The sequence below is a fragment of the Lagenorhynchus albirostris genome, chromosome 19 (genome assembly GCF_949774975.1).
Source record: "Lagenorhynchus albirostris chromosome 19, mLagAlb1.1, whole genome shotgun sequence".
Taxonomy (NCBI): domain Eukaryota; kingdom Metazoa; phylum Chordata; class Mammalia; order Artiodactyla; family Delphinidae; genus Lagenorhynchus; species Lagenorhynchus albirostris.
In genome coordinates this window covers 11,419,454-11,446,239 of record NC_083113.1, presented here as the reverse complement: position 1 = coordinate 11,446,239, position 26,786 = coordinate 11,419,454, and the positions used below count along the sequence as shown (strand labels likewise).

Below are 26,786 nucleotides of genomic sequence, written 5' to 3'. Positions count from 1 at the left end.
GATGGGTAATGGAAGGAGTGGGGAGGAGTCCAGGGCATTTTTATTAACGAAAAGGAATCTGCAACAGCAGTCTAATGGGTAATGGACCGAAATAAACGAAACAAAGTAGAAAGAGCAGTAAGTACGAGGGGCTCGGGCGTAATGAATAAATGGCAATAAGAATAGGCCAAAGGCAAATTATGAATAATGTTGTAATAGGAGCTCAGGGCGTGATGGGTAATAAGTCTGAAAGAATGAGCCAGGGGCAAGGGATGAATAATGGAGAAATAGGGGCCGCAGGCATGATGGGCAATGGACCCAAAACCTTATGGTCAATTAAGAATTAGCTAAAAGAATTAGGGAAATGAACGGGCATAAATGGACTAAAGGTAGTACAGGCAACCAAGCTGAAATGAATGGAGCAGAAGGCATGCTGGGTAATGGGACAGGAATGAATGGGCCAAAGATGGAAGACGCAGTGACCGGGGCAAGGGTTGGGGGGAGAGATCCAGAAGGCATGATGGGTAACGAAAGGGGTGGGTCTACGGCAACTGTCCCGTTAATAGGTAAGGGGCATTGTGGGTAACAAGAAGCAGGACAGCGTTCACATAACGGGTTAGAAATCTCCCGTGGCACTGTGGGAAGGGCTAGCACTTCCGGCGTTCGGTGTGCGACTCCGGACTAGGGGGCCGCCCCTCTGCCGCGGTGCCTGGTGGGACGCGAGGCCTGACCTTGCTGCCTAGCAGCCTCTGCCGCGCAACCCACCTTTATCCGTGTCCCTTGACCCTGGCACATTAGCCAATGAACACAAAACGTTGATTACGTCACCAGGGTCCGACCCCTGTACATGCTGGAGCCAATCAGGATGCTTCAAGGGCAAAGGCCGACCAATTATCATGGCAACTTCGCTGAGGGGCGGAGTCGAAAGAGGGGCGCCTTCTGGAATGAGGCTGAGGCGATTCGCCAATGGGCGTTGCAAAGTGTGCAGCACAGACCAATGGCGGGCGAGCACCGGAACCCGCGGCATCTAGAGCCAATCGGTGTGGGCTCCCCAAGCCAATGGGAAGGGGGGGAGGTGTGCTTTGACCTGTCTGCGAGTGGGAACCAACAGAAAAGGACGTTCCAAAGAGGTGGGTGGGACTTTCATCCATGACTCCAATAGTAAGGCCAGACACTGAAGCTGGTGGGCGGACACCAGGGCCCGGTAAACCAATGGGCTAGGCGGGGCGGGGCGACGGTGGTGGCGGCGGCGGCGGCGGCAGCGGGTTCGGTTGCGCGTGGCGCACGGGGTGGGAGCGGAGCACACCGGGGGGAGGCGCTGCCGCGCGTGAAAACGGGGCTCCGAGCAGAGGGGTGTTCGCTGGCGCTGGGCCTGGAGCCTGCGGGCCTTGACCTCTGCCCTCTGACCTTTCCCTTTGCAGGCGACCATGGGGAACGTGTTGGCTGCTAGCTCGCCGCCCGCAGGGCCGCCGCCGCCGCCTGCGCCTCCCCTCGTGGGACTGCCACCGCCTCCGCCCTCTCCTCCGGGCTTCACGCTGCCGCCGATCGGGGGCGGCCTGGGTGCTGGAGCTGGCGCAGGTCGAGGTTCCGAACGGACGCCGGGGACTGCGGCCGCCAGCGCTGGAGGGACCGGGGATGATAGGGCCTGCGGCTGCCTGCCCAACCCGGGCACGTTCGAGGAGTGCCACCGGAAGTGCAAGGGTGAGGGGCTAGGGGCCCGGCGGGCTTGTGATGGCCCGGATATCGGGGGAAGGAGGAGCACACTGAGGACCTTGGGAATTGGCACGGACCGTTGGAATCATTTAACAGAGCGTTAGGAGTTGACATTGGGATCGAATGGTGGCACATTGAGCTTGGGGCTTAGAACGATGGGATCAAATGGTGGAACCTCAGGATAGAATGCCAGAGCAGTAGAGAAAGCCTTAGGGACCTCAGGAGCCCCAGGAATCAGCCAAGCCAGACTCTTGTGATTGGGAGGGAAACTGTGGCCCAAGGTCACAGTGTCAGCAAAGGGCCAGTGGAGGTGGGACCCAAAGCTTCTGGATCCTGGCTTGGAGTAATTGTGATAACAAAAGTGGTGACAGCAGCTTACTGAGCACCGTCCTGGCATTCAGTATGTGTTAACTCATTAAATCCTTGCAATATTTCTGCGTGGTGAGCATCTTCAACTTACAGATGATGTTTGACATAGATAAGGTAACTTGCCTAAGGTCACACAGGTAGTAGGTGGTGGCCCTGGAATTTGGATGCAGGCAAAGGCCTTGGTCCTGGGCCCATCCACTAGGCTATTTACTGGTTGGGATCCCTGGAGAAGGGAAAGCGGGGACGGTACGGAAGGAAGGGATGAGAAGTGTGTGTGTGTGTGTGTGTGTGTGTTGGAGTGTGACAGCACTTCTCTCTCCTTTAGAGCTGTTTCCTATTCAGATGGAAGGTGTCAAGCTCACAGTCAACAAAGGGTTGAGTAATCATTTCCAGGTGAGCCTTCCTGGTCCCATTATTCTCCAGAGGTCATCCCGGCCATCCCCCTGCATCTGCACGTACAACCCTTTTACTCCTCCTTAAAGGTCTGGGCTCCTTGATACTTGGAAAGACTCAGAGACTCAGTGCCGGGCTGATCACACAATAGCGGCCAGTGGTAGGGTTTAGGGACCCAGAATCCAGAGATACACCATCCCCCCTCAGCCAGCATCCAGGCAGGAATGAAGTACCAGGTGTGTAGCCCCAGCCCCAGCCCCAGCACATCCCTTCTCTGAGTCTCTAATCCAGTCAGGCCACACCTCCCAGTCTTCATCCCCTGTCCAGCCTAGAGATGCCCTGATGGGGAAGCCAGATTGGCAAGTATCTCCCATCCCAGGCAGGAGAGGAGCTGTCCTGGGAGTGGGCTCGACTGGGTTCCTTAAGGGGTGGCCCACAGACTCGTCACCACAGCCCTCCCTCTTCTCCCAGGTGAACCACACAGTAGCCCTCAGCACAATCGGGGAGTCCAACTACCATTTCGGGGTCACGTACGTGGGGACAAAGCAGCTGAGTCCAACAGAGGTGAGGTTCCTTTTGCCATTCATTTACTGTATCTTCTAACAATGCAGCCAGTCAGGCGAAGAAGGCTTTGTCAGTAGGAGGCCAGGACTGCTGAGAGTGTTGGGAGGTGGAGACTGTCTCTCCAAGGTGCATCGGAACCTGCGTCATCCCTTCATCCTGACGCCCACGTCTCTGCCCAGCCCTGTGCTGGTTGAGTCTGGGGACACCAAGGTCACCAGACAGTGATGACCCAGAGTGGGCAGGGTTGAGCTGTAGGTCTTGCAGGGCTTTGAAGGCCAAGCTAGGCATTTGAACTTTCGCTAGGGGGCGCAGGAGAGCCACAGAAAGATTTAAGTGAGGGAAAGACGTGATCAGATGAATGCTTTGGAGGTAGATAGCATTTCTCAGGCTGTCTGCCAAGGCTAGGTTAGGGGAGTGAAGGCAAAACCGGAGACCCGGAAGGAGGCTTGGGCAGGACACAGAGTTGCGGGACTAAATTAGGTCTTTGATTATATTAATGATTTCAATGCAATAAATTCATTTATTCAACAAACCTTCATTGTAACTCCCATTCTGTGCCCAGCCCTGTGCTGGGTGGTGCTGGGGACATAGCAGTGACTGAAACAGCCATGGGGCTCACAGCCTACTGGAGAAAGGGAGCAGCCTGTCCTCAGAGAGTAACAGTCCAGGGAGAGTGGGACTGAAATGGGGGAACCCAAAGGTTGTGTGAGCCCAGAGGGGAGCCTAACTCAGCCAAGGTGGTCTTGGAGGGCTTCCTGGAGGAGAGAACCTCATTCTTCTGAGACTTTCTAATCCTAGGCTTCTCACCGAGGCCCATCACGCATATACTTCTATGATGCTAGACCTCTAACCTCTAACCCTGCCCTCTGCCCCACAGGCCTTCCCCGTGCTGGTGGGTGACATGGACAATAGTGGCAGCCTCAATGCTCAGATCATTCACCAGCTGGGCCCCGGCCTCAGGTCCAAGATGGCCATCCAGGTGAGTGGGGGTCGAGTCGGCTGCTCCCCCAGCCACCCTGCGCACCAGGCTGCCCTTGGCATTGAATCCAAGAACCCAACGCACAGTGAGGCCAAACAGACCAAAGCATCAGAGTTTGGTGCAGAGAAAGGTTTATCGTAAGGACCAAGCGAGGGATACAGGTGGCTTGTGCTCTGAAGACCCAAACTCCCCCATAGTTTACACGGAAGAGTTTTTAAAGACAAATTCGGGGGGAGGGCTGCAGGACGTGTGACTTTGTTCTGGTTGGTTGATGGTGAGGTAACAGGGTGAAATGCCAGGAATCTTTTGCTCGGCCTGAAGTTACCATCCTGCACCTGGGTGGGGGGCCTTTTATATCCTTGAGAAAGAGCTAGGATTCCGCCTTATCGTGGCACTATTGTTTGACTATTATTTGATTGCTTTTCCTTTGTTTCTGCTTTCCCTTCCTTTCCTGATTAGAAAAGGTTTGGAATTGCCCTAGGGGAAGGTCTAGGAGACTGAAGCCTTTTCTCTACAAACAAGAAATGGGGGTTGAGTATGGGGACTAAAAGGCTTTTTGTACCTGGGAGGGCCCCATGGGGTCCTCCTCGCTTTCACCCTCACACTTGCCCCTCCCCTCCACAGACCCAGCAGTCAAAGTTTGTGAACTGGCAGGTGGACGGGGAGTACCGGGGTTCCGACTTCACGGCGGCTGTCACCCTGGGGAACCCAGACGTCCTGGTGGGTTCAGGTAAGAGGCACGGGGCTTGGCGGGGGTGGGGTGGGGGGATCAAACCCCAGTCCCAGCTTTGCCAGCAAATCCATTTCTTTCGCTGGCCCTCTTCTACCATCCAAGAAACAGTCACGGGCAGGCGTGACTTCAGAACACAGAACATCAAGCCCGTAGCATTGTTGGGGAGAAAGCAGGTTCAAGTCCCAGCTCTGCCACTGGCTTAACTGCGATTGTGGGAGCTTCCATCACCCTCGTGGGCTTCAGTTTCCTCATTTGTAAAATTGGGTTGCCTCACAGGGTTGTTGAGTGGGTCATGTGTGTAGAGCTTCAAATGGGGTCAGGCATGTGATGGGTCCCAAGGAAATGAGCTGTTCTTGTTACTACTCGTGGGGCTCTGGGGTTGCTCGGGGGCAGGCAGAGTCTACGTGCAGCTGAGGGGAGGCAAGTAAGTCTGAGATGGAGTTGGAGGAGGAACATTGCTGTTTAGGTTGGCTGGGGGCAGGCACCAGCTGACTAATGTCTGGACTTCTGATCTCTTCAGTTTGCTTCCCCCTTTTTTATTTTTGTCTCTGAGTGTCTGCTTTTGATTTCTCTATATTCGTTGAGTGAGTTTATCAATCACGTACTCTATGTCTTCCGCGTCCAGAGGATATGGTGGTGAACAAAGGAAAATTAGGTCTGTTCTCTGGGAGCTTCCATTCTAGTGACATAAGTAAAGCAGATGGGTGATGGAGCTGTGTGGAAAAATTACGGCCTCGGGAGGGGTGGGCAGCATCTTGAGAGAAGGCCTCGTTACATAGGTGATAACTGAAAATGAAGACTGAAGGATGTGAGGGAAGGTGCCAAGCAAATATATGGGAAAAGAGCTTTTCAGCCGGAAGGAAGAGCAAGTGCAAAGGCCCTGAGGTAGGACCCTTCACTGGAACATCAAGGAGGACTGGGGCTATAATGAATGAGGAAGGAGGGTAAGTGGTAGAAGTCAGAGGCTAACAGGGCCATCACTTAAGGCTTTGTAGAGCTTTGGCCTTTACTCAGATTGAGTCTGGGGCCGCTGGAGAGGGATAGGATCTGACTTAGCTTCTAACAGGACCACTTGTGTTGACGTGTGGAGAACAGACTACAAGGGCTTCCAGCCTGGTGGCAGCAGAGGGGGTGAGAAGTAGTCCGGGATCTGGATGTACTTTGAAGGTGGAGCGATGGGATTTGCTGCTGGGTTGGGTGTGGGAGATAGAGGGAGGTCCGAGATGAGCGGTCAGCCTTTTTTGTCTTGAGCAACTAGAAGGGTGGAGGTGGTGATTCCGGATTCTTGTGTCTGCTGTTGGCTCTGTCAGGAAGAGCAGGCTCTTGGGCAGTGCGTGCTGAGCAAAGGGGTGTGAAGGTGGGAAGCCAGGATACCTGTATGCCCAGCACCTGGAGCGCTGCTGGGAACAGAGTAGGCGCTCAAAAAATACTGAGCAAAGGAGTGAGCGGTGGTCACAGCAGGTCCTGTTTTTCACCTCCTGCCTTTCATCAGGTCCTAAGCATACTGTGCGTACCCGGTCTTTCATTCAGTCCCTCGAGGCACTAGGGATGGAGCAGTGAGCAAACGGTTTGTGGAATCCTCAACAGCCTTGTGGGGTAGCGCTGCCGTCATCCCCGTCTGATTGAGGCCCAGAGAGGGCAAGTAACTTCCCAAGGAGACACAGCAAGGCTGCCTCCAGAGTCCATGCTCCTCTCTAGGGCACAGGGCCCCCTGCCCCCTCAAACACTCACCGGCATCAGCCTTTTGTGTTCCTCAACACTGGCCTCTAGGTCCCTCCTCCCTGGAGCCCAAGCCAGTGACACTCTCGTCTCTTAGTTCCTACAGGTGTCCCTTTCTCCCTTCAGGGACTGATCAAAACTTCTGGTCCCAGGTCAGTGCTGAGCACATGAGTAACTGACTACTGACAGCTGGGCGCTCCACCCGCTCTGAGCCTAAGTTTCCTCATCCATCTCATGGGCACAATTGCAGGGAGCTCACCTTGCTGAAGGCGTCAGTGGGAGAAGCTGTCAGCCCCAAGTGCGGGGCCTGACATGCCTAGTTAGGGTTCGCTCTGGGTTGGATCTCCATGCCGCCCCACATGGGCGGGCGGATCAGGGTTCTCACAGATGAGGAAAGCAAGGCCCAGGGTGAAATCAGTCCCCCAGGATCACAGCTAGGAAGCAGAGGAGCTGGAGTTTGAATCATGGCCTAGGCCTAACTGAGGAGCCACTGGTCTTACGTGGTCCCCACCCGTGGCCTCGGCCCCTCGTTTGGAGCCTCTGCTTCATTCTGAGCACCTAGCATGTGCCCGCCTTGGGCGGGGTGTTGCTGGGACACACGCGCGCACACACGTACACACACAGCCCTTGCCTGTCCTCACCGGGCTCTTAGGCCGGTGGGGGAGACATTTGCCTCTAAACAAACAATCACACAGTGACTGCATTACTGTTGGGAGAAATCCTACACTGGGAAGGTCCAGGTTGCCGTGAGAGCTTATAACGGAGGTCCCATCTCTCCTGGAGTGACAGGGGCAGTGTCTAGACCGAGGCAGGGGAAGAGGAGGGCACCGCTCCCAGAAAAGGGCTCTGCATGGACAGAGCCCCAAGGAGCGCGGTGTGGGGAGGGTGGGAAGCCGTTCTTTTGGGCCGAGGCGAAGAACCACCTTCCCTTCGGTGCTTGCCTCCCCGCCGCAGCATCTGCCCTGGGTGCCTGCCCTTCCTGCCCGAGGTGACTTTCCGCAGGGATCCAGATGTGGCCCCAGCCCTGCAGGTTTCGGGAAACCATGCTCCTTTCCCAGGTCTGCGCTCTGCCCCTTGCCCAAGGCCTCTTCTTTGCTCACAGACCTCTGACTCACTTTCTTTCCTTCTCATGGGGTTTTGAACTCAACAGGTTCTTCATGGCCCCTCCAGACATTGCAGAATGGCCCCTGGTTGAGAGCCACTGGCTTTCACAAAGCCCCTGCCTTGGGGAGCTCCCGGGGGAGCTGGGTGTGGACCCAAGTGGGAGGAAAAAACAGAGCAACTTAAGGAGAGAGATGCAGGAAGGGCTGGGATGTTCAAGAAAAAGGCCTGTGTGGAGATAAGCGCTGCGCAGTGAGTTGTGAAGCTCTCGGAGGAAGCCTGTTTCAAAGCTGGGGACGAGCCACGTGGGGCCTTGCACCTGTGCCCTGAGGAGCTGGGGTCTCCTTGGCACTGGGGAGCCATAGCGGGTTCTGGAGCGGGGAAGGGGGAGCAGAGCCAGGTGTGTGCTTTAACAAGATCCCTGTCTGCTGCATGCGAAGCTGCTTGGAGTGTGTGAGACTGGGGCAAGAGACCAGGGAGAGGGGTGGGGAGCAGAGGGCGAGGCAGGCCCGGGAGATGGGGCGTGGGAGAGAAGTTCAGGGCCCGCGAGGCACTCAGTTCCAATCGTGGCCAGAGACTCTTGAGTTAAGTCCCCTTGTGATCTCTGGATGGTCACCTTTCCCTCTGTGGGCCTGAGGTCCCCCTTCTACTGAAGGAGTGGCTGCTCCTGGCCAGAGGTGTGCTGGTAATGGCTTAACAGCCGCCTCAAGGGGTAGGGGCCAGGAGGTGGATCTGTGTCGTCTACTCATGGGGAGAAGCCAGCTCCAGCCCGCCCTGACCACAGCCTCCCCCAGGGCACGTCCAGAGCCCTGGCCAGCAGCCCTCAGCCTCGCTCAGCCCCCGTGGTGGCAACCCTCACCCGGGTGTGCCTGAAGATATGAGCAGCCCGATCCTGCCGTCCCGTCCTGCCCTGCTCCCAGAGCCGGTCCCTAGTCTGTGCCTCTGATCTCTGTCTGGGAAGCGTCTTCCCGTCTCCGGTTCACACCTCGTGCTCCTGTCCCCGAGGCTTCGTCCCACTCCCACCCCCGGCTCTGGGCTTTCCCTGTCCCTACCTTCCCTTCTGCTCTGGTCTCCCTCATTCTGGCTGGGGGTCCAACTCTAAGCTTATGTCGCCTGTCCTCACCTGCTCTGTCTTGTCAGGTTGGGAATCTTCAGTTCCTCCACCCCTCTCCATTTCTTTTCTTTTTTTCTTTCTTTTTTTTTTAATATTTATTTGGCTGCTTTGGGTCTTCGTGGTGGTGCACGGGACCTTTCGTTGCGGCACGCAGGCTTCTCTCTAGTTGCGGCTTGTGGCGCGCGGGCTCCAGAGTGCACGGGCTTAGTTGCCCCGCAGCATGTGGGATGTTAGTTCCCTGACCAAGGATCGAACTGGCATCCTCTGCATTGGAAGGCAGATTCTTAAGCACTGGACCACCAGGGAAGTCCCCATCTGTCTGTTTCTGATTGTTTCCCTGTCTCTACAGAGATGTCTCTTGTTTTCTTTTTCTCTGTCACCACTCCCTCTGCAACCCCCAATCACTCTCTCTTCCTCCCTGGTTTTTCCTCTCCACAGAGATTACATCTGTGGCGTCTCCTCTCCTGGGCTTTCAAAGACAGACACGATTGAGTCCTTGGGCTCAAGGAATTCAGCCCAGTGGTGGAGTCATGGGTTAACAGACACTCAGGCGGCCTCAGTCAGAGCCATCCCTCCTGCCGAGGGACAGAGGTAGCAGGGCCCGTCCTCCTGACTGCCGGGCGCTGGCTGTGTGCCGGGCACTCCCTGTGCACCGCACCTGCATCCAGCCCTCTACTCCTTCTCACAACCTCATGGGGTGTCCCGTTCACAGCAAAGCGAGGCCAGTGGCCCGCGGTTACTCTACCAGCAAGTGGTAAGGCTGGGATTTGAACCCAGGCTGTCTGGCCCCCCGAGGTGTGCTCTTACCAGCCCTATCCTTCCTATTGCTCATGGCGGCATAGTGTCTCAGAGCCTGGGCTCAGGGCTTGGGGAGGCCTGGATTCTGCCCCTGATGCATCGTGTGACCATGCGGAAGTGACTTACCCCCTCAGCCTCTGTGGCTTCCTCTGTAAATGGAGACAAATCAGTGCAGAGTAGATGAGGTCCCAGGGGGCCTGGGAGGCTGACCTCAGAGCCCTGCGAACTGCTTGAGCAAGGAGCCCGAGTTGGGGCTTCCCTGGTGGCGCAGTGGTTAAGAATCCGCCTGCCAATGCAGGGGACATGGGTTCGATCCCTGGTTCGGGAAGATCCCACATGCTGCGGAGCAACTAAGCCCGTGCGCCACAACTACTGAGCCTGAGCTCTAGAGCCCGCAGGGCTTCCTGCGCTCTAGAGCCCGTGCATGGAAGCCCATGCACTGCAACGAAGAGTAGCCCCCGCTTGCTACAACTAGAGAAAGCCTGCGTGCAGAAACAAAGACCCAATGCAGCCAAAAATAAATAAATCAGTTAATTAATTAATTAATTTTAAAAAAGAGCCCGAGTGGGAGGCCCGAGGGAGCGGGAGTCCAGCTGGGCAGAAACTAACCACTGAGCCCAGAAGTAATACCTTCCCATCTCACCTGCAGGAATCCTCGTGGCCCACTACCTGCAGAGCATCACGCCGTGTCTGGCCCTGGGCGGAGAGCTGGTCTACCACCGGCGGCCTGGGGAGGAGGGCACTGTTATGTCACTAGCTGGGAAATACACATGTGAGCCTGGGGACCCTGGACTCCTGGGTCTGAGGGAGGAGGAGCCTGGGGCCCTGGACTCCTGGCTCTGAGGGAGATGGGGGAAAACCTGGGTTCCCAGATGCCGAGCCCCCTTGATAACCTGCCCCGCCCCCCACCCTGCTGTCTTACAGTGAACAACTGGTTGGCGACAGTCACGTTGGGTCAGGCGGGCATGCATGCAACATACTACCACAAAGCCAGTGACCAGGTGAGCTGGTCCAGGGACTGGCCGCGTGGCACACGGGGTGCCCGGGGCTGGCATGCCTGAGAGTTCAGCCTGGGAGGCTGACCCGTGTGTGTCGCCCTGGCCCCCCCAGCTGCAGGTGGGCGTGGAGTTCGAGGCCAGCACCAGGATGCAGGACACAAGTGTCTCCTTCGGGTACCAGCTGGATCTGCCCAAGGCCAACCTCCTCTTCAAAGGTACAGGCCTCCATTTCCCTGTGTGGGAAACAGGCAAGAGGTGGCTCTGAGTGGGTATACCGGCCGGGGAGATGGTAGAGGGCAGTGTGCCGGCCCCCAGGTTGCCCAGGAACGCTAGTTGAGAGGGTGGATGGGTGCCTGGGCCCTGAGCTTTGCACCTACTACCCCCCGAGTGGCCCTCTCCCAGTCTGCGCACACGGCCCTCGCTTTTCTTTTTCTCGTGAGTGGAAGGCAACTTGGAGCACAGCCGGCCGACCCCACAGTCTCACATTAGGGAGGCTGCCCAGTCACGGCCAGATCCGGAACCTTCCCCGAGGCCGACCGACTCTAGTCTTAAGTTTCCTCTTGGGCCTCAGTGGCTCTCAGGTTTGGGGTGTGTGGAGAGAGCCCTGGAAGGGCCGCTTCAGTGGGCCTGGGTCAGGGTTTCCGAAGGCAGCCAGGAGGGCCAGGGATTGGGTTTGGGGGGTTTTATTGTTGTCGGTTTTGGGTTTTTTTTTGCTTCTGAAGCCCACCTTCCCTGCCCACCTCTCGAGCCCTTGCTCTGCAGGCAGCCGGGGTCAGAGGCTGGGTTTGGGTTCAGTGAGTTCTCAGGCTCCACCCTGTGGGGACCGCACCAGGTACTTGCACACCTGTCAGGTCCTGGGGCACAGGCCCTGGAGGAGATTTCAGTCTTTCTCACTTTTTTTAAAAAAACTTTTATTGGAGCATAATTGATTTACAATCTTGTGTTTCTGCTGTACAGCACAGTCAATCAGCCATATGTGTACATAGCTCCACTTTTAGATTTTTTTCCCATATAGGCCATTACAGAGTATTGAGTAGAGTTAGAGATTTCAGTCTTTCCTTCAGCAGATGCTCAGCACCTGCTCTGTGCCCGGCCTTGTGCCGAGGATGCTGGGGACACAGCAGTGACCAGGCCCCTTCTCCCACCTCCACCCCCAAGCCCCGGGGCTCACAGTGGGAGGGACAGACCCATCCCCAGAGAGCAGCGACCTGGTGTGGACAGGACTGGGATGACGGGGCCCATGGGGTGGCGGAGGGCTTCCCGGAGGGGAGGGGTCACTGAGCTCAGAGCTGAAGTACTTGGAGGGTGTGAAGAGGTTTTGGGTGGCGGGGACAGCATGGTCCGTGGTCTGGCCGGTGGTATCTGAGGTGGGCCGGAGGGCAGCTCGCGGGGATGGGGCGAGAAGCCAGCGCAAGGCTCTAAGCTCGGTTGTTCACCCGTAGGTTCCGTGGACAGCAACTGGATCGTGGGCGCCACGCTGGAGAAGAAGCTCCCACCCCTGCCCCTGACGCTGGCCCTCGGGGCCTTCCTGAATCACCGGAAGAACAAGTTCCAGTGCGGCTTTGGCCTCACCATCGGCTGAGCCCCTCCTGGCCCCGGCCTTCCACGCCCTTCCTCCTTCAGATCCCACCTCCCCCTCCCCCTGCCACGGAGGGGAGACCTGAGCCCCCCTCCCCCTCCCTTCCCTCCTCCTCGGGGGTCGGGGGACAGCGGAAAGGAGGGGACCCATCACCCCCGCAGCTGGCGGGGGGCTCCTGGAACCACAGGCACGTCAGGATTCGGAGTACCAGGGGCGGCGTGCCCGGTGGGCCTGGGGTCCAGGAAGGGATTCTGGAATCTAGGGGCGCCCGGGATTCTGAGCACCAGGGGCAGAGGCGGCCAGACAACCTCAGGGAGGTGTTGGGGTGTCCCCGTGCCCCAGAGGGCCCTAGGCCTAGCCCCCAGGGGGCAGCAAGAAGAGGCGCTTCCCCATCCCCAGTCACTCCACCCTGCCCGCTTTCCCATCCACCCTTCGGTATAAATCATGTTTATAAGTTATGGAAGAACTGGGACATTTTACAAAAAAAAAAAAAAACCTACAAAAAATATACATGGAAAAAAAAGAAATGGCAGGCTGTTTTCCTCCACGTGTCTGTGGTCCGTTTGGCCTGTTCATTTGGTCTGACCTCCCACAGTGACTAGCAGGGGCCAAGGGAATCGAGCGGAGTCCCTGGCCAGAGCCCAGACCAGAGAGGGGAGGGGCCTGGCCGAGGATCACACAGCCTCCCTGTGACCTTCCCTACAGGGGCATCACAGGCCTTCCCTCCCCAGGAGGGCATGGTCTTGTGGTCTTGGCCTGGCCAGCATGGCTGCAGAGGACTTTGTCCCTGTGAACTGAAGCAACAGGGGTGAGGCTGTCTCTGGGTGCAGGGGTGGGGGTGGCGAGCTGGGACTCCGGGGTCTTTCCAGGTTCCCAAAGGGGCAGGGCACGAAGGGGTGTGAGGACTTTATGATAGGAAGGTCAGAGCTTCCGAGAAGCTTCAGGAAGCATTCAAGCACCCGGATGGAGAGAGTTCAGAGTCAGTCACTCCTGCTCCAGGCAGACCCACACCCTGAGCCCTCGCCAGACAGAGGAGCCGAAACCCCGCCTCTCACACACGGGAGGGAGGCTGCCGACCTGACCCGTGATGAGCCGTCAGGGCCCAGAGACCACCCCACCGGCTCCCTGCCAGCGCCAGCTGAGCCCCAAACAAACAGGCCTGGGCCTGGCTGGCACTGGGGCTCCCTTCCTGGGATCAGGCCTCCAGCCTCCCCTGACCGCATGGCGTCCAATGTTCCCACCCCCTCAAAGGACCAGGAGTGAATCCCAGCTCCTCCCGTTCGTCCAGTGTGGCTTTACCATCCACCTCAATCCTGAATCTCGTCTCAGTTGTCTCCCATCTGTGTAACAGCTGGCGTTCATGTCACAGAGGTGCTAAGGAGGGAGGGGACAGTAAGGGCCCACTGTGGCCCATCACAGAAGTTAACTCCAACTCAGGGCCTGCTGTTTGCGAGGAACTGCTCAGTACTTCCTACACATAGTAGCCTGTTGCTTTGCCGAACGACGGTGTTAGGTGCAACTGTTTTCCCGGTTTTGTGGACCAAGAAACTGGATGTTCAGAGAGGCTAGGTCATTTGCTCAAGGTCACACAGATGGCAACCGGCAGAGCCTGGATTCAGGCCCGGACGGTTCGGTTCCGGAGTCCACAGTCCTAACCAGGCAACAACACGAATGCTTCAAGCCCTGCGGAAGGTACAGCACGCCCCGATTTCTGGAATCCACGATGCTTGTGTTGGGGAGAAATGCGGGATTTCCAAGTCACAAATGGGGAAGGGGACTCAGAGAGGCATTCACCCGTGCCCCAGGTCACAGCCCAAGAGAGAGCTAGGGTTAAAGCCCAGGTTTCACTCTCAAAGCCTGGGCTGTTACCAGATGCCTTACACTGTCCCCAGAACTACCATGCCATTTCTGTCTGGGCCTCCAGCTCCTTTCTCCCCCAACCCAGAAATCCCAGACCGCAGCCCCGCTTCTTCCTCGGACCCAGGAGTTTGGGCCCCCAGCCCTTTCCTCAAATTCTATTCATCCATCCGCTGGAAAAGAGAGGGACAGGGAATGGGTGTTCCGGGCAGCTGCCTGCTTCCCCTTCCATGCCCAGCACCCTGCCCCCAACTCACCCACCCACCAGAATGGAGGAAGGCGCCTGAGTTACTGGGTGAGATGTCATCTCTTTTCACGGAGGCTGGGAGTGGGAGCTGCTAGCCTCCAAGCCCCACCCCCCTCCGCCTCCCTGCTGTGTGTGAAGGGGGAGGAGAGCCCACCTCGTGACCTGACAGGGGCTGGCCCAGCTTGCCCTAGATCTGGAGGAGTGGGCGGGGCAGGGGGAGCCCTATAACTGGACGAACCTGGGATCCCTGACTCCTACTCAGCCCCGGAGGAAGCGAAGGACACCATTACCCGGGAACGGGTGAGAAGCAGAGCTGGGGGCGCAAAGTCCAGCTCAGGGCTTCTGTGGGGGATGGGCTGGGGGTGCACGGGGGGAGGAGGAGGAGGTGGCGGTCCTACGCCTGGGCCAGGACAGAAGCAGGAGCAGGGGATGAGGCCAGAGGCAGGGGACTGGACCTAGAAGAAGCGTGGGCAGCAGGGACATCCCGTCTGGGCTGGAAGGTGGGGTCAGGGGAGCAGCTGGACCTGTAGGAAAACCAGACGAGCCATAGCAAGAGCCCACCAATTGTCACTGTCGTTTATTGAGCACCTACTGAGTGCCCCCATCATCCTAAGATCTCCGTTCGTGGGAGGCGCAGAGTTGGCGGCGACCAGGGGTGTCGGCAGGGTAGCTAGAGCGTCGGTTGAAGGACTTTTGAATGAGGATTAAATTAGCGAATATGTGGAAGATACCGTTTAGATGTGAAGTTGGAGCTTAGAATGTGAAGGTACGATGAGGAATGCGAGGTTGGAACTTAGGAAGTCCAGTTGGGGCTCACAGGGAACTCCGGGGTGGAGGGGAGGGTGGGGTGAGTGGAATTTGAACCCTGGGAGAGAGGGATGGAATTTTTGGCAGGGACCGCCTGAGGATGGGGAGATAGGAGAAGACAATGGGAATTAAATAGACAATGAAGGGGCCGGGCCGCTTCGCAACTATTTGTAATTGGATTAGATATGGGGTGCAAGGCTTTGAGGGCCGAGACCTGATGGGGCGGGGCTCTGAGTGGGAGGAGTCCCCACTGCTGTTGAGTGACAATGTCTCCCTCCCCCAGGTTGGCCAATCGCAAGCCAGAAAATGAAGGTTCTGTGGGTCGCCTTGGTGATCACGCTCCTGGCAGGTATGGGGATGGGGTTTGCTTAGGTTCCTTGCCCCTCCCCCTCCCATCTTCAGCTGTACCCCTTGCCCTCTTCCCGTCCCTGGGTCCCCTCTTTTGCTGGTCTATCTCCCCAGGTCTGAGGTCTCTCCGACATTCATTCGTTCTGAGCAGCTGTTTTATTCGCTCTGAGCCTCAGCTTCCCCATCCTTAAAGTGAGAGTTGTAACAGTTTCTAATCCTTTGCTGTCGGGCAGGTAGTGAGCAGTAGTTAAGCGTCAGCTGTGATTAGTTTTATTCTCCATCACCCCAGCATGGCGGTGCATGGAACACACAATCAATGCTTGCCAAGTGATTAAAACAAGCTGGGTGTCCCTCCACCTCCTCCCTGCCCACCAGTGCTCTGATGAAGCCCACCAGCCTTTGTGGAGCACCCACTCTGTACCAGGTACTGTGTGCCTGGAGGGGACAGAGGAGGACATTGACTGCTGTGAACTTGCTCCGTGCAGGATGCCAGGCAGAAGTGGAGCCAGAGCCGGAGCCCGAGGTGCAGCTGGGGCAGAAGTGGCCCCGGTGGCAGGGCAGCCAGCCCTGGGAGCAGGCGCTGGGCCGCTTCTGGGATTACCTGCGCTGGGTGCAGACATTGTCTGACCAGGTGCAGGAGGAACTGCTCAGCACCCAGGTCATTCAGGAACTGACGTGAGTGCCCCTGCCCTGGCCCCTGACCCTCCTGGTGGGCAGTGCGTTCCAGACCCTCAGCTTCCAGTGGTCTGGGTTTCTTTCTGTCCCCATCACCAACTCTTGGTGGTCTGGATCTCTCTTCACTTCTTGCTTTCTTTCCCTTTTTAGCTCCTGGCTTTACCTCTCTCTGATTCTGTTTTTCGACCCTTCCTGTCTCTGACATGTTCCTCTCCGTCTCTCGCTCCATCACTCTAGCTCAGGATCCCTGTTCCGCTCTCTTCACGCCCATGCTCCCTCCTTCTCGCCCCTTAGGGTGCTGATGGAGGAGACCATGAAGGAGGTAAAGGCCTATAGGGAGGAGCTGGAGGGGCAGCTGGGCCCCATAGCCCAGGAGACGCAGGCCCGTGTGTCCAAGGAGCTGCAGGCAGCGCAGGCCCGGCTGGCCTCTGACATGGAGGACGTGCGCAGTCGCGTGGCGCAGTACCGCAGCGAGGTGCAGGCCATGATGGGCCAGACCACCGACGAGCTGCGTGGCCGCCTGGCCTCCCACCTGCGCAAGCTGCGCAAACGGCTGCTCCGCGACGCCGAGGACCTGCAGAAGCGCCTGGCCGTGTACCGCGCGGGGGCGCTCGAGGGCTCAGAGCGCAGCGTGAGCGCCATCCGCGAGCGCCTTGGGCCCCTGGTGGAGCAGGGCCGAGTGCGGGCCGCCACCGTGGGAACCCTGGCCAGCCAGACGCTGAGGGAGCGCGCCGAGGCCTGGCACCAGAAACTGCGCGGGCGGATGGAGGAGATGGGCACCCAGGCCCGGGACCACCTGGAGGAGATGCGCGAGCAGCTGGAGGAGGTGCGCGCCAAGGTGGAGGAGCAGGGCAGCCAGATGCGCCTGCAAGCGGAGGCCTTCCAGGCCCGCCTCAAGAGCTGGTTCGAGCCTCTGGTGGAAGACATGCAGCGCCAGTGGGCTGGGCTGGTGGAGAAAGTGCAGTTGGCTATGGCCACCAGCCCCACCTCTGCGCCCATCGAGAATAACTGAGTGCCCGCGCATCCCCCTGGGAGGCCCCGCTCCTGCGCTGGCCCCACGTCCCCCCAGCCTACAGGAGGCCCTGTCCCTGCCCCAGCTCCCGGTGGGCCCTAGCTTAATAAAGTTTCATCAAGCTTCACGGCAGCTGCTGGCCGTCCGTGTGTGATTTCTCACAGCTCAAGCCTCAGTTTCTCGTTCCTTCCCCACACCGGCCGCGCAGCGCTCCGTCCTGCCCCCTCTGCCTGTGTGGGTCTGTTCCTTTGTCTCTTCGAAGTCTGTTTTTGCTTCCTTCTGCCCCTTTCTGAGTCTCCTTTTTTCTTCCATCTCTGCTCACTCTCTTCCCTGCCTCTCTTACCCTTCTGTCTCTGAGATGTGGTTCTGGAACAAATCCACTGGTGGGTTAAACCCTACAGTTGCCCCTGACTACTGTGGGCAAAAAAGCAACGCCTCTGAGGGATTTCCCTGGCGGTCCAGTGGTTAAGGGGATGCGGGTTCGATCCCTGGTCGGGGAACTAAGATCCCACATGCCCGTGGGGCAACTGAGCCCCATGGTCCACAGTGGGATCTCCCACGTGCGGCAACGAAGACCAGCCCCAAATAAAATGAATTCATTAATATTTAAAAAATTAAAAAGCAACCTCTCTGAGCCTCCAGGGGCCCAGCTTCACAATACCTGCTTCATAGCCTTGTGACTCAAAAGACCTAAGATCGCTGTCATTAATTGTGAGCCATTTTCACTTTTTTTTTCCCCCCTCTCTCATTCTCCCTCCTGTCTAATCTAATTCGGCTTTCTTCCCTCTCCTGGGCTTTGCCTCCGTCCCGCTGTCCCAGAGAGGCTTCGTTTTTCCGGCTTCCTCTTTTCCTCCACCTCTATCTTTTATCTCTCCCTCCTCCAGTTTCTCTTGCCCCTGGTCCCGCTTATTTCTTTTTTCCCTTCTTCATCCGGGTTTGTCTTCGCCAGCATTTTGTTGCATTTGTCTTTCTCTCCACATTCTTGTTCCTTCTCTCCTCCGGCTGGTTGGTTAGCCTCTGGTCTACCCTGACGAGCCTACCGGGTGCTGGGTTCAGGCTGCCGGGTTCGGGCTGCCAAGAGAGGCACACTCTGCGAGGGTCTGCAGCAGGCCCCTTGGCGTTTAGGGCTGGACCTTCCTCTGTGTGGAAATTGACACACAGAGAAGCGTGGCTGGAGCCTGGAGATGCCGGGCGCTCTCCCCTCTCATGTCCTCAGTTCTCCGAGGAGCAGTACAAGGTTCCCATCACAGGGCCGGGCCGGGACTTGTATCTCCCAGGCCGACTTCTGCCTGCTTTGGCTCCAACACACTCTGCACTCCGAGCTTCGCCCAAGCTGCCTCGCTTGCCCTTGTGGAATCAGCCCCCCCCTCCGCCCCCACCAGATGATTCACCCTTGGGGCCGAGGAAGGAGGGGAGGTTATCTGTGGGCTCAGAGGCAGGGGGCCTAGTCCCACCCAAGTTTCTGCTGACTCACTGTGTGCCCAGGACCTGGGGCCAGGTCCCCTGAACCTGTTTCCCAGATGTCAGTGAGGGCGGGGGCCATATCGCCCACTTGAAGATCTGAATCTTGAATTCGGTATGAAGCCAGCTAAGCGGAGAGGGTGTCCCGCCTCATTGCAAGCAGCCCCCCACCCCGGTTAGTTTTGTGAAAGGAGGCTGGAATGGGGTGCTGTGGGGTGGAGGCTGACCCCAGCAGGGATCCAGAGAGACAGCCTGAAGTCCAGGAAGGGGAGGGAGAAGATGACGGACAAAGAAGGGGAGGACACTTAGAGCCTCTCACTGAGCCGTTGAATGTTCTTGGCTACCCCCCAGTTGCCCCATCTGTAAACAGAAACTCCTACAGCTGACATGAGGATGAGACTGGCAAACTGAAGTTGGCGTTCTGGTCTCGTGGGGTGGGGTGAGGAGAGGAGACATTTGGGGGATGTGTGGGGAACGCTGGGGGCTCACAGAGGAAGCAGATGTCTGGGAAGGCTGCTGAGGGGCCAACAGGGATTGGCAGCATGGAGCTGGCTGGAGGGCTGTTGCAATCCCGCCAGGGTGGTGTCTGTGCTTCCCTTTCACAACCATCCCCCTCACCCCAAGGCTGATACGTGCGTGTGGGGACATGAGGCCAGCCAACCTGGAGTCTGGGGCCAGGGCCACCCTCCCCCAGCGGCTAGGGTTCATTAGCAGTCAAAGGCAGCTGGGATGGGACTTCCCTGGTGGTGCAGTGGTTAACTAATCCGCCTGCCAATGCAGGGGACACGGGTTCGAGCCCTGGTCCGGGAAGATCCCACATGCTGCAGAGCAACTAAACCCGTGCACCACAACTACTGAGCCTGCGTGCCACAACTACTGAGCTTGCACTCTAGAGCCCACGAGCCACAACTACTGAAGCCCGCGCGCCTAGAGCCAGTGCTCCACAACAAGAGAAGCCCCCGCAATGAGAAGCCCGCGCACCGCAACGAAGAGTAGCCCCTGCTCACCACAGCTAGAGAAAGCCTGTGTGCAGCAACGAAGACCCGATGCAGCCAAAAAAAAAGGCAGCTGGTAGGAAGGGGGACGGCAGCCCTGAGGGATTGATGTGGTGGAAGGAAAGGGCGGTGGTGCTTGGTGTGCGGAGCGGCCAGAGAGGGTACACAAGAGCAGACGGGGCGTTTACAGGGGCCCTGGAGGCTTGGACAGTGGGGAAGCAGAGAGAAGGGAGTTTCTGGTGGAGTGGTTGGAGGGGCACACATCGGGAGCCTGGCAGCTGAGGTTTTGCACTTTTGACAGGTTGAAAAGACCTCTCAGGCTTCCCTTGTGGCTCAGTGGTAAAGAATACGCCTGCCAGTGCAGGGGACACGGGTTCGAGCCCTGGTCCGGGAAGATCCCACATGCTGCGGAGCAACTAAGCCCGTGAGCCACAGCTACTGAGCCTGCGCTCTATAGCCCATGAGCCACAACTACTGAGCCCGCACGCCACAACTACTGAAGTCCATGTGCCTAGAGCCCGTGCCCCACAAGAGAAGCCACCGCAGTGAGAAGCCCACACACTGCAACGAAGAGTAGACCCCACTCGCTGCAACTAGAGAAAGCCCACGCACAGCAACGAAGACCCAAGGCAGCCAAAAATAAAAATTAAATTAAATTTAAAGAAAAGACTTCTGTCCAAAAGGGAGATTGGGGGGAATAGAGACCCCAGAGAGCATCCAGGGAGGTTTGGGAGTCTCCCAGAGGCAGAAAGGTGAGGGAATAGAAGAGCTAGTGTGAGAGTGACGTTGGAGGTGGCATGGGGTGGGCAGGAGTGTGGAGGCAGACTGTGTGACCCCAGATTCCCCTGAGCTGAAGAGGCCTGCTGAGAAGGGGGAGGGGATGGTAGAGGTGGCCTGGGGACACAGTGTGAATTGAGTTAGGGAGTTATTGAGGGTTACCGAGAGACACCCACTGAGGCTGGGAGAAAGGTATGAAGACCCATAAGGGAAGAGGGCACAGGGAGAGGGGAAGGCTGTCCCCTGAGTGGGGAAGGGACTCTGGCAGCTGGGGGTCCCCAACAGTCAGGGAAAGTTGGAGGTGCAGGTGCTGAAGAGCAAGACGCTTTGGGCCTAAGGCTTCAGCCCTGTGCCCCACCTGGTCCCCACCACCACGAGGGAGGGGTGAAGGAAGAGAGGTGGGTGGGCACAGGGAGGCACGTGGCCAGGTGAGGCTTAGGGTGAGGGAGATTAACTTGACCACCCCCCTACCCCCCACCCCCCACCCCCCACCCCCCGCCTCAAAAAGGTCCCGGGCCAGGCCACCCAAGCCGGCCTCAGTGCCCAGGAAGGAACATTCGGAGTGCCTCTCTGGCCCCACCCCACCACAAGGCTCCTTCTGTCCTTCCTGGTCCTGACGGTGGCTCTCTTTGTGGTTTTGGGAGGTTAAAGTGGGATGGGACACTGAGAGTTTGAGATTTGGAAGAGTGAAGCTGTCATGGGCCTGGGGCACAGGCTTAGATGACCCTTGGGAACTCTGGGGCCCCTTCTGTGCCCTGGTTCCCATGTCATCCCCCAATTGCCCCCATCTCTACCCGCCCAGCTGAGTTTCAGCGTTCCCTAAAGGCTAGTCCAGTGGGTGGCAATCTGCCCAGGGGAGCCCTAGCAACCGATGACGCCTTCAGTCTTGCTCCTCCGGGATTGGCTGGCTTGCTTTTACAGCCTTGAAAGGGCGGGGGACCAGTCCGGTGCTGAGAGCAAGGCAATTCTCAGCATCTTGAGCCTGATCTGGGGGTTCTGGTACCCCTCGCCGCATTCTAACACCATGACCCCCAGAAACACATTCAAGGATCTCCTTTCCCATCCCTGGAATCTCATCCTAAAGGGCTTCCATTTTGAAAATTTTTGCACACTTGACCCTCTTTTGGGCACTCCCAGCCCCAGCCCAGGCGGCCCCAGGCCGCATCAGATTCCTTTCCATCATCAGAGGAGTAACGTGGTTGAGTCAAGTCGTGAAGACAACGCAGCGAGTTGCGTTGAGATATTTAACGCAACGAAATTGAGATATTCAAAAAACAAAACAAACAACAACAAATTGAGACTCACATACCATAATTGTCACCCTTTGAAGGTGTACAATTCGATGATTGTTGGTATATTTGCAAAGTTTGCAACCATCACCACTATCTAATTCCAGAACATTTCATCACCCAGAAAGGAAACCCCACACCCTTTAACCCTCACTTCCATCCCCTTCTCCCCAAGGCAGGGCAACCACTAATCAGCTTTCTGTCTCTATAGATTTCCCAATTCTGGACATTACATATGAATGGAATCATATAACATGTGGTCTTGGGGCTTCCCTGGTGGCGCAGTGGTTAAGAATCCGCCTGCCAGTGCAGGGGACAAGGGTTCGATCCCTGGTCCGGGAAGATCCCACATGCCGTGGAGCAACTAAGCATGTGTGCCACAACTACTGAGGCTGCACGCCACAACTACTGAAGCCCACGCACTTAAAACCCATGCTCCACAACAACAGAAGCCACAGCAATGAGAAGCCCATGCACTGCAACGAAGAGTAGCCCCCGCTCACCGCAACTAGAGAAAGCCTGCGTGCAGCAAAGAAGACCCAACAGAGCCAAAAATAAATAAATAAATTTTTTAAAAAATTAGGTGAAACAAGTATGCTAAATCAGAAACAAAACAAAACCTAAACTAAATGTGGCCATTTCACAAAACCCGTCTGAGGCAGATACTGTCACTGCTCCTACTTTACAAAGGAAGAAACTGAGGCACAGAAGGCTAAAGTCACTTGTCAGACATCCCAAAGCCCAAAGTGATTAGAGACGGGATTTGAACCCAGGTGGGGATCCTGGGGCCACATCCTGACTGATTTCCTCCCCTGCCGAATCACCCTGCCTATCATATGGGCTACAGCTATGCACACACACCTGGCCCCAGGCCCCACTGGCATTACATCCAGCATATTAAAATGCACCCACGTCCCTTATTATATATAATTCCTATGAGGAGTCACACTGCTGTTGGCTAGTTAGTATGTGGCTATATTCTGTAGCAATTTCATTTAAAAAAATACTAACTTTTGGACTTCCCTGAAGGTTCAGTGGTTAAGGCTGGACCTTCCACCGCAGAGGGAGCGGGTTCGATCCGTGGTCGGGGAACTATAAGATCCCGCATGCCAAGCGGTGCAGCCGAACAAACAAACAAACAAAAAAGTTCAAAATTACTAACTTTTAACTTGGTCAATTTTTTTTTTTCACCTTGGAACCAATCAAATGATTTCCCAAGCATTTTCCTAAATTCCAAAACATCGCTCAGGTTAAAGACTCAAAAGACACACAGGGGGGCTTCCCTGGTGGCACAGTGGTTAAGAATCCTCCTGCTAATGCAGGGGACACGGGTTCGAGCCCTGGTCTGGGAAGATCCCACATGCCGTGGAGGAACTAAGCCCGCGAGCCACAACTACTGAGCCCGTGCGCCCCAACTACTGAAGCTTGCGTGCCTAGAGCCCGTGCTCCGCAACAAGAGAAGCCACCGCAATGAGAGGCCCGCACACCACAACGAAGAATAGACCCGCTTGCCGCAACTAGAGAAAGCCCGGGCACAGCAACAAAGACCCAACACAGCCCAAAATAAATGAAATAAATAAATTTATTTAAAAAACAAGGGGCTTCCCTGGTGGCGCAGTGGTTGAGAGTCCGCCTGCCGATGCAGGGGACACGGGTTCGTGCCCCGGTCCGGGAAGATCCCACATGCCGCGGAGCAACTAAGCCCATGCGGCACAACTACTGAGCCTGTGCTCTAGAGCCCGTGCTCTGCAACAAGAGAAGCCACTGCAGTGAGAAGCCCACACACCACAATGAAGAGTAGCCCCCCATCGCTGCAACTAGAGAAAGCCTGCGCGCAGCAACCGAGACCCAACGCAGCCATAAATTAATTAATTAATTAATTAATATTTAAAAAAAGGAATCACCTTGGGAGTTTTTAAAATTAAAGAAAACTGCTGTGTGTTATATGAAAGTTATTATGAGAGTAAATCCTAAGAGTTCTCATCACAAAAATTTTTTTTGTATTTCTTTAATTTTGTATCTATACGAAATGATGGATGTTTAATAAACTTGTGATAATCATTTCATGATGTATGTAAGTCAAATCCTTATGGTGTACCCTGCATTGGCAGGTGGATTCTTAACCACTGCGCCACCAGGGAAGCCTCAAGACCACATGTTATATGACTCTATTCATATGTAATGTCCAGAACTGGGTAATCTATAGAGACAGAAAGCTGATTAGTGGTTGCCCTGCCTTGGGGAGAAGCGGGTGGGAGTGAGGGTTAAAGGGTGTAGGGTTCTCTCTTGGGGTGATGAAATGTTCTGGAATTAGATAGTGGTGATGGTTGCAAACTTTGCAAATATACCAACAATCATTGAATTGTACACCTTCAAAGAGTGACAATTATGGTATGTGAACATCTCAATTTTTTATTGTTGTTTTTTGGGTTTTTTTGAATATCTCAATTTTTAAAAAATGAATGGAGATCTTCCAGACAAAGGCAGAAAGAAGAGATAAATGAGGGGACAGAGCAACCTCTCTTCCACCCCCACCCCCCCCGACTTCCCTGCCACAACCCAGAGCAGCCAGGGAGGTGAGTGGTGAGGGATGCTGGAAGGGAGGTGGCTGCAGGGATTCAGGGGAGAGGGGATGGGGTCCAGACTGAAGCAGGGACCCTGGCGTGGAGAGAGTGATTCGGGAGTCTGGTGGTGGGACTGACGATCTTGTGGACACAGAGGTGCAGGCTCCGGGATGCTACCTGTCCCCAGACACACATGCTGGGGTCTCAAGGCCCACCGCTCCCAACCCCCAGTCCCTCCTTGTGACCTCTCTGCCCCCACCTCCCAACTGCTGTTGATTTTGAGCTGCCTCTGAGGTCCACCCCGAACGACCTTCAGCCCATTCCTGCCCTGGATAACAGATGGGCAAACACTGCAAGCAGCAAACAGCTCATGCTGACCTTGGAGCCAGGGCAGGGTCAGAGACCTTTTCCCCCCTCCCCCGGGCCCACCCAACCCTGGCCCTGCTTCAACCTCTTTCTTGCCCTCTAGAATCGGGGTGGGGAGGTGAGGGCAGAGGTCGTTTCTGGCTTAGCTAGCCAGAAACGGCTAGCGAAGTATGAAAGGGCTGGGTTCAGATTCACCACTTGGTGGCTGGGGAGCCCCACCCTCACAGCCTCAGTTTCCTTATACGTAAAATGGGAATGAAAAAGATGCCCACTTCATAAGGTCTGACGTTAATTCAGTGAATTCATGCGCTGAAGCCTTGCGGTGGCATCTGCTGTGTAGTGAGCGCGCGGGAAACACAAGCTTAATGAATAGCGGCTGGCGTTGGCAGCACGGCTCTGCTGCACGTCTCCTGTTGCTCGAGGCACTTTAGGTAAACGACCTGCTTTACTCTCCTGTGTAGGAACGTGACTCTGGTTCCTGGACGGAGAAACAGGCCCAGAGACATCAAGCAACATACACCAGGTCACACAGCAGGAAGGAGGTGGAGCCGGACTGTGAACCCAACACCATGCTGCTTCTCCTAACACCATGCAAAGTGGGTGTTTCCTTTTTCTTTTGTTATTATGGTAAAATACATAACATCAAGTTTACCATTTTAACCACTTTTAGGTGTACGGTTCAGTGGCATTGAGTACATTCACAATCTTGTGCAACCATTACCACTATCCATTTGCAGAATGTTTTCAGCATCCCAAACAGAAACTCCAGGAGATTTTATTTTGCTGATTAGTGTCAGTGAGGAACTCCAGGGAGCATTCGTTGAGCAACTACTGTGTGCTAGAGCCCACGCTGGGGCCATTGGAATGGACAGCATTCTTCTGGAAGCCTCTGGATTTGTCCTGTACAATCATCCAGGTTGTGGCCAAAGTGGGGTTGTCAGATTCACCACATAAAAATATGGGACATGGGACTTCCCTGGTAGTCTAGTGGTTAAGAATCCGCCTTCCGATGCAGAGGATGAGGGTTCGATCCCTGGTCGGGGAACTAAGATCCCACGTGCTGCAGGGCAACTAAAAGCCTGCGTGCCGCCATGAAAGATCCCGCGTGCCGCAACTAAAACCCAAGGCAGCCAAAAATAAATAAATAAATATTGAAAAAATATATAGAATGCCTAGTTAGATTTGAATTTCAGATACACAACAAATAAATGATAGTATAATTCCCAAATATTGCATGGGACATACTTAGACTAAAAACAGATTCATGGGACTTCCCTGGCGGTCCAATGGTTAGGACTCTGCTTCCACTGCAGGGGGCACAGGTTCAATCCCTGGTTGGGGAAATAAGATGCCGCATGCTGTGCATGCCCCCCCCCCAATTTTTTAAAATAAATCAATTAATTAAAAAAGATTCATTATTTATCTGACATTCAAATATCACAGGGCGTCCTGTATTTTATCTGGCAACCTTAGAGCAAGGAATCCAGCCCATGGTTCCCTGGCTAAACTGTGCACCCTGGCTCATGGCTGGGTCCTCTGGGAGAAAAAGGCTCATTTTCTTTCTGGCTGGTGTTTGGCCCAAGCCTGATGTTGACAACCTCTCACTAATCTCTCCCTCACAGGGCCTCACCCAGCCTTCATGTGGACTCTGGGAGGAAGGCACTTACTACCATCCCCATTTTACAGATGAAAACACTGAGCCCAGAGAAGTGAATGCATTTGCCCTGGTCACGCAGTGAAGGTGTGTCTGGCCCTGTAGTCCAGTGGCCAACGGATCTCAGAGACAAAAGAAATAATAATAAACAGGTCTGATCTGTGAGCACTTGTGTTGCCAGACTCCACATTAAGAATTTCCCTTGAGGACTTCCCTGGTGGCGCAGTGGTTAAGAATCCGCCTGCCAATGCAGGGGACACGGGTTCGATCCCTGGTCTGGGAAGATCCCACATGCTGCGGAGCAACGAAACCCGTGTGCCACAACTACTGAGCCCGAGTGCCACAACTACTGAAGCCTGCGCACCTAGAGCCCGTGCTCCGCAACAAGAGAAGCGACCGCAATGAGAAGCCCGCGAACCACAACGAAGAGTAGCCCCCGCTCGTCGCAACTAGAGAAAGCCTGTGTCAGCAACGAAGACCCAACGCAGCCAAAAAAAAAAAAAAAAAGAATTTCCCTTGTTATCACGTCATTTAATTAACGTCCTAAAGTATGAATTGTGAGCCCATTTTACGGAGGAGGGAACTGAGGCCCAAAAGAGGGGCTGTCACACGAGGTGGAGCCAGAACTTGAACCCAGTTCAGCACAGGAGGCTAATCTTCCCCTGTCAGTTTAGGGTGGTGGGAGGATAGGAAGG

At 55.9% G+C, this 26,786-nt stretch overlaps 2 protein-coding genes and 1 long non-coding RNA gene across 3 annotated transcripts; all 3 read left to right on the top strand.

Annotated features, from left to right (window-relative positions):
- The first annotated feature begins 1,229 nt into the window (after nucleotides 1–1,229).
- TOMM40 (translocase of outer mitochondrial membrane 40) lies at nucleotides 1,230–12,556 on the top strand. Its single transcript, XM_060130749.1, has 10 exons — nucleotides 1,230–1,244; nucleotides 1,401–1,680; nucleotides 2,387–2,454; nucleotides 2,926–3,018; nucleotides 3,896–3,997; nucleotides 4,622–4,727; nucleotides 10,112–10,234; nucleotides 10,387–10,463; nucleotides 10,573–10,675; nucleotides 11,903–12,556. Exons 2-10 carry the CDS (start codon nucleotides 1,407–1,409, stop codon nucleotides 12,040–12,042), a joined length of 1,086 nt encoding a protein of 361 aa, XP_059986732.1. The 5' UTR covers nucleotides 1,230–1,244; nucleotides 1,401–1,406; the 3' UTR covers nucleotides 12,043–12,556.
- A 1,814-nt stretch (nucleotides 12,557–14,370) lies between these two features.
- APOE (apolipoprotein E) lies at nucleotides 14,371–17,117 on the top strand. The gene is made up of 4 exons (XM_060131553.1): nucleotides 14,371–14,443; nucleotides 15,234–15,299; nucleotides 15,784–15,973; nucleotides 16,268–17,117. Exons 2-4 carry the CDS (start codon nucleotides 15,257–15,259, stop codon nucleotides 16,983–16,985), a joined length of 951 nt encoding a protein of 316 aa, XP_059987536.1. The 5' UTR covers nucleotides 14,371–14,443; nucleotides 15,234–15,256; the 3' UTR covers nucleotides 16,986–17,117.
- A 2,062-nt stretch (nucleotides 17,118–19,179) lies between these two features.
- Nucleotides 19,180–26,256, top strand: LOC132510042 (uncharacterized). The gene is made up of 3 exons (XR_009537218.1): nucleotides 19,180–19,517; nucleotides 24,899–25,033; nucleotides 26,060–26,256. It is a non-coding gene; the product is annotated as an uncharacterized LOC132510042 (long non-coding RNA).
- The last annotated feature ends 530 nt before the right edge of the window (nucleotides 26,257–26,786 follow it).

Excerpts from the sequence above, each read along its gene's own strand:
- TOMM40 (XM_060130749.1), top strand. The coding sequence starts at position 1,407 with ATGGGGAACGTGTTGGCTGCTAGCTCGCCGCCCGCAGGGCCGCCGCCG. Across the intron at positions 2,455-2,925 it reads GGTTGAGTAATCATTTCCAG|GTGAACCACACAGTAGCCCT; the intron begins GTGAGCCTTCCT and ends CTCTTCTCCCAG. Across the intron at positions 3,019-3,895 it reads AGCAGCTGAGTCCAACAGAG|GCCTTCCCCGTGCTGGTGGG; the intron begins GTGAGGTTCCTT and ends TCTGCCCCACAG.
- APOE (XM_060131553.1), top strand. The coding sequence starts at position 15,257 with ATGAAGGTTCTGTGGGTCGCCTTGGTGATCACGCTCCTGGCAG. Across the intron at positions 15,300-15,783 it reads GGTGATCACGCTCCTGGCAG|GATGCCAGGCAGAAGTGGAG; the intron begins GTATGGGGATGG and ends TGCTCCGTGCAG. Across the intron at positions 15,974-16,267 it reads CAGGTCATTCAGGAACTGAC|GGTGCTGATGGAGGAGACCA; the intron begins GTGAGTGCCCCT and ends CTCGCCCCTTAG.